Source organism: Melanotaenia boesemani, chromosome 19 (assembly GCF_017639745.1).
Source record: "Melanotaenia boesemani isolate fMelBoe1 chromosome 19, fMelBoe1.pri, whole genome shotgun sequence".
NCBI lineage: Eukaryota > Metazoa > Chordata > Actinopteri > Atheriniformes > Melanotaeniidae > Melanotaenia > Melanotaenia boesemani.
In genome coordinates, this window is record NC_055700.1 from 11,013,034 (window position 1) to 11,016,180 (window position 3,147).

The 3,147-nt window shown below is 41.8% G+C and overlaps 1 protein-coding gene across 1 annotated transcript; it reads right to left on the bottom strand.

Annotated features, from left to right (window-relative positions):
* Positions 1–616: 616 nt before the first annotated feature.
* Positions 617–3,066, bottom strand: LOC121629970 (tubulin alpha-1C chain-like). Its single transcript, XM_041969952.1, has 4 exons — positions 2,918–3,066; positions 1,954–2,176; positions 1,730–1,878; positions 617–1,652 (listed from the first exon to the last, which is right to left on the bottom strand). Exons 1-4 carry the CDS (start codon positions 2,918–2,920, stop codon positions 678–680), a joined length of 1,350 nt encoding a protein of 449 aa, XP_041825886.1. The 5' UTR covers positions 2,921–3,066; the 3' UTR covers positions 617–677.
* Between the last annotated feature and the right edge of the window lie 81 nt (positions 3,067–3,147).

Below are 3,147 nucleotides of genomic sequence, written 5' to 3' on the forward strand. Positions count from 1 at the left end.
TCAATCAAAAATACAGACATCCTAAATTCCATCACAAAAGTACACAAATCACTCTAAATTTAGTTTCAAGTGCCTTTCTAGAAATAAAACTATGATTGGAAAATAGAAAATGTCAAGGTGCCAAAACGCCTTTGTTTTAATTTGTATATTTCAGGTGTATTACTGTAAAAACATGCTACCACTGCATTAATTCTCTTATAAGACTAAATATATGAAGCAATGAGACATTTAGAATACTCTACCTGCTCTTGCCCAGTAAATTCTGATTTAGTTCAGTTTGGAAAGCCGTGAAAATTCACACAGCTATTCCAGGACATCCAAACTCTAAATTCACCTGGAATAGAGGATGTTTAGTGTTAATGGATTTACCTTTTCAGGTACTCCAGCTTCAAGCTGTGGCACATTAATTCCTCCATGTAAACTGAATTACAACCTCATATTCAGGGTTTGACCAATTATAGCAGGCAGCAATAATGGTCAAACACGCTGAGACAAGCAACTGGAGCTTGATTTAAATGAGTGTCTGGCACATGTTTGTGATCTTATTTCTCTGGTGGTTACTTGAACATGGTGATCTCCAAATTTTGCGAACTACAGCTGTAATAAGGAGACAGTATTTTATAGAAACATTTTATTTCAGTATTAAAAAGGCAGATGGTTCACATGAAAATTCCAGTTTAATACTCTTCTCCCTCAGCCTCATCACCCATGCTGTCGGTGCCAACCTCTTCATAATCCTTCTCCAAAGCTGCCATGTCTTCTCGGGCTTCAGCAAACTCTCCCTCCTCCATACCTTCACCCACATACCAGTGCACGAAAGCACGCTTGGCATACATCAGATCAAATTTGTGGTCGAGCCGAGCCCAGGCCTCTGCAATAGCTGTGGTGTTGCTTAGCATGCAAACAGCCCTCTGAACCTTGGCCAGGTCCCCACCAGGTACTACAGTGGGTGGCTGGTAGTTTATGCCAACTTTGAAACCAGTGGGACACCAGTCCACAAACTGGATGGTGCGTTTGGTTTTGATGGTTGCAATGGCAGCATTGACATCTTTAGGCACCACATCCCCACGGTACAAGAGGCAGCAAGCCATGTACTTCCCATGGCGAGGGTCACATTTCACCATTTGGTTAGCTGGCTCAAAGCAGGCATTAGTGATCTCTGATATAGTTAGTTGCTCATGGTAAGCCTTCTCAGCAGAGATGACAGGGGCATAGGTGGCCAGAGGGAAGTGGATACGGGGATATGGGACCAAGTTGGTTTGGAACTCTGTCAGATCAACATTGAGAGCACCATCAAAACGAAGAGAAGCAGTAATGGAGGACACAATCTGACTGATCAGCCTGTTCAAGTTGGTGTAGGAGGGACGCTCAACATCGAGGTTCCTGCGGCAAATATCGTAGATTGCCTCGTTGTCAACCATGAAGGCACAGTCCGAGTGCTCTAGGGTGGTGTGGGTTGTCAAGATGGAATTGTAGGGCTCCACCACGGCAGTGGACACCTGAGGAGCAGGATAGACTGAGAACTCCAGCTTGGATTTCTTGCCATAGTCCACAGAAAGACGCTCCATCAGCAGGGATGTGAAACCAGAGCCAGTACCTCCACCAAAGCTGTGGAAGACCAGGAAGCCCTGAAGACCAGTACACTGATCAGACTGAAAACAGATTGAAAACCTTATTAGTTCTGACTTTAGTGACAGACATGATAAATTCTGCTCACAATTTTACCTACCAGTTTACGAATTCTGTCCAGAACCGAGTCAATGATTTCTTTACCGATGGTGTAGTGACCACGGGCGTAGTTGTTGGCAGCATCCTCCTTGCCAGTAATGAGCTGCTCAGGGTGAAACAGCTGGCGGTACGTTCCAGTACGCACCTCATCTTAGGAAACAAACTCAAATGAATATGTTTGCAGATACTCAGTTAAGAACTCTAAGTTCATCCAGAAACATTTACCAATGACAGTGGGCTCCAAGTCCACAAAAACTGCTCTGGGGACATGCTTTCCAGCTCCGGTCTCGCTGAAGAAGGTGTTGAAAGAATCATCTCCTTTTCCAACGGTCTTGTCAGAGGGCATCTTTCCATCCGGCTGGATCCCATGTTCCAGGCAGTAAAGCTCCCAGCAGGCATTTCCAATCTGGACACCAGCTTGACCAACGTGTACTGAAATGCACTCACGCTGTAGGGGGGGGAATAATAATAATAATAATAATAATAATAATAATAATAATAATAATAATAATAATCTTACTAGAGTCAAGGTTAATTTACCTAGTACCCTGTCATATTAAAACTTCCTGAAGTCACATGTTCATTGCTCTTCACTAACAGAAAGGCTCTATTGTGAATTACTGAGGCATGAATACAGTCACCTGATTTGTCACAAGTACCTCTGAACCAAAAACATATACTAGAAGTTCGCATTTGAAACGAGCAAAACTTTTACATGAATGTTAAGCCATGGAACAAATGCACACGCAGCTGCAGTTTCCTCACATGAAAGTATCAGACCTGGCAAGAAAACTTAACCTAACACATGACAGGACCACACAATTACTGAAAATGTGGTCTTTTTAAAGTTTGCAACTGTAGTTTCATAACGGCCCTGTCAACCCCTTAAACCGTATTTCAATACGGAAATGTTTGAGAGACATCCACTCCCGCCAACAATGTGCGCACGAGAATTTTGAAAAAAAAAAAAAAAAAAAATTCAACTCGCCTGTTAAGTTCAACAAAAGATGTCGAGAAATTATACAACTTAATAGACTGCTTTAAAAGCTCATCCCGTTTGTTAAGTCTTAGTTTATTGTCGGGAAAACTAAAAAGTTGGAGAGAAAATAAGTTTAATGAGTTGTCACCTTTTAAATTTAGTTGGATAAGTCAAAACAAACATATCAAAAACAAAAAAAAATGTACTTACCATTCTTACTCGACGAAAAAGCTTCAAACTCGGGATGATGAAATTAGGGAAGGGCACTAACTGTAATCTCTTGCAGAAAGACGTTTACGAGTCTTGCTCAAGAGACACCTGACACCTCCTAAACTGTGCATGTTCCTTTTATATTTACTAACCGGAAACTTGTTAATCAAACTGTGGATGAGCCTCGTTCCCTATTGGTTAGAATTTTTTTGTCATTTCCTTCGTCGGCT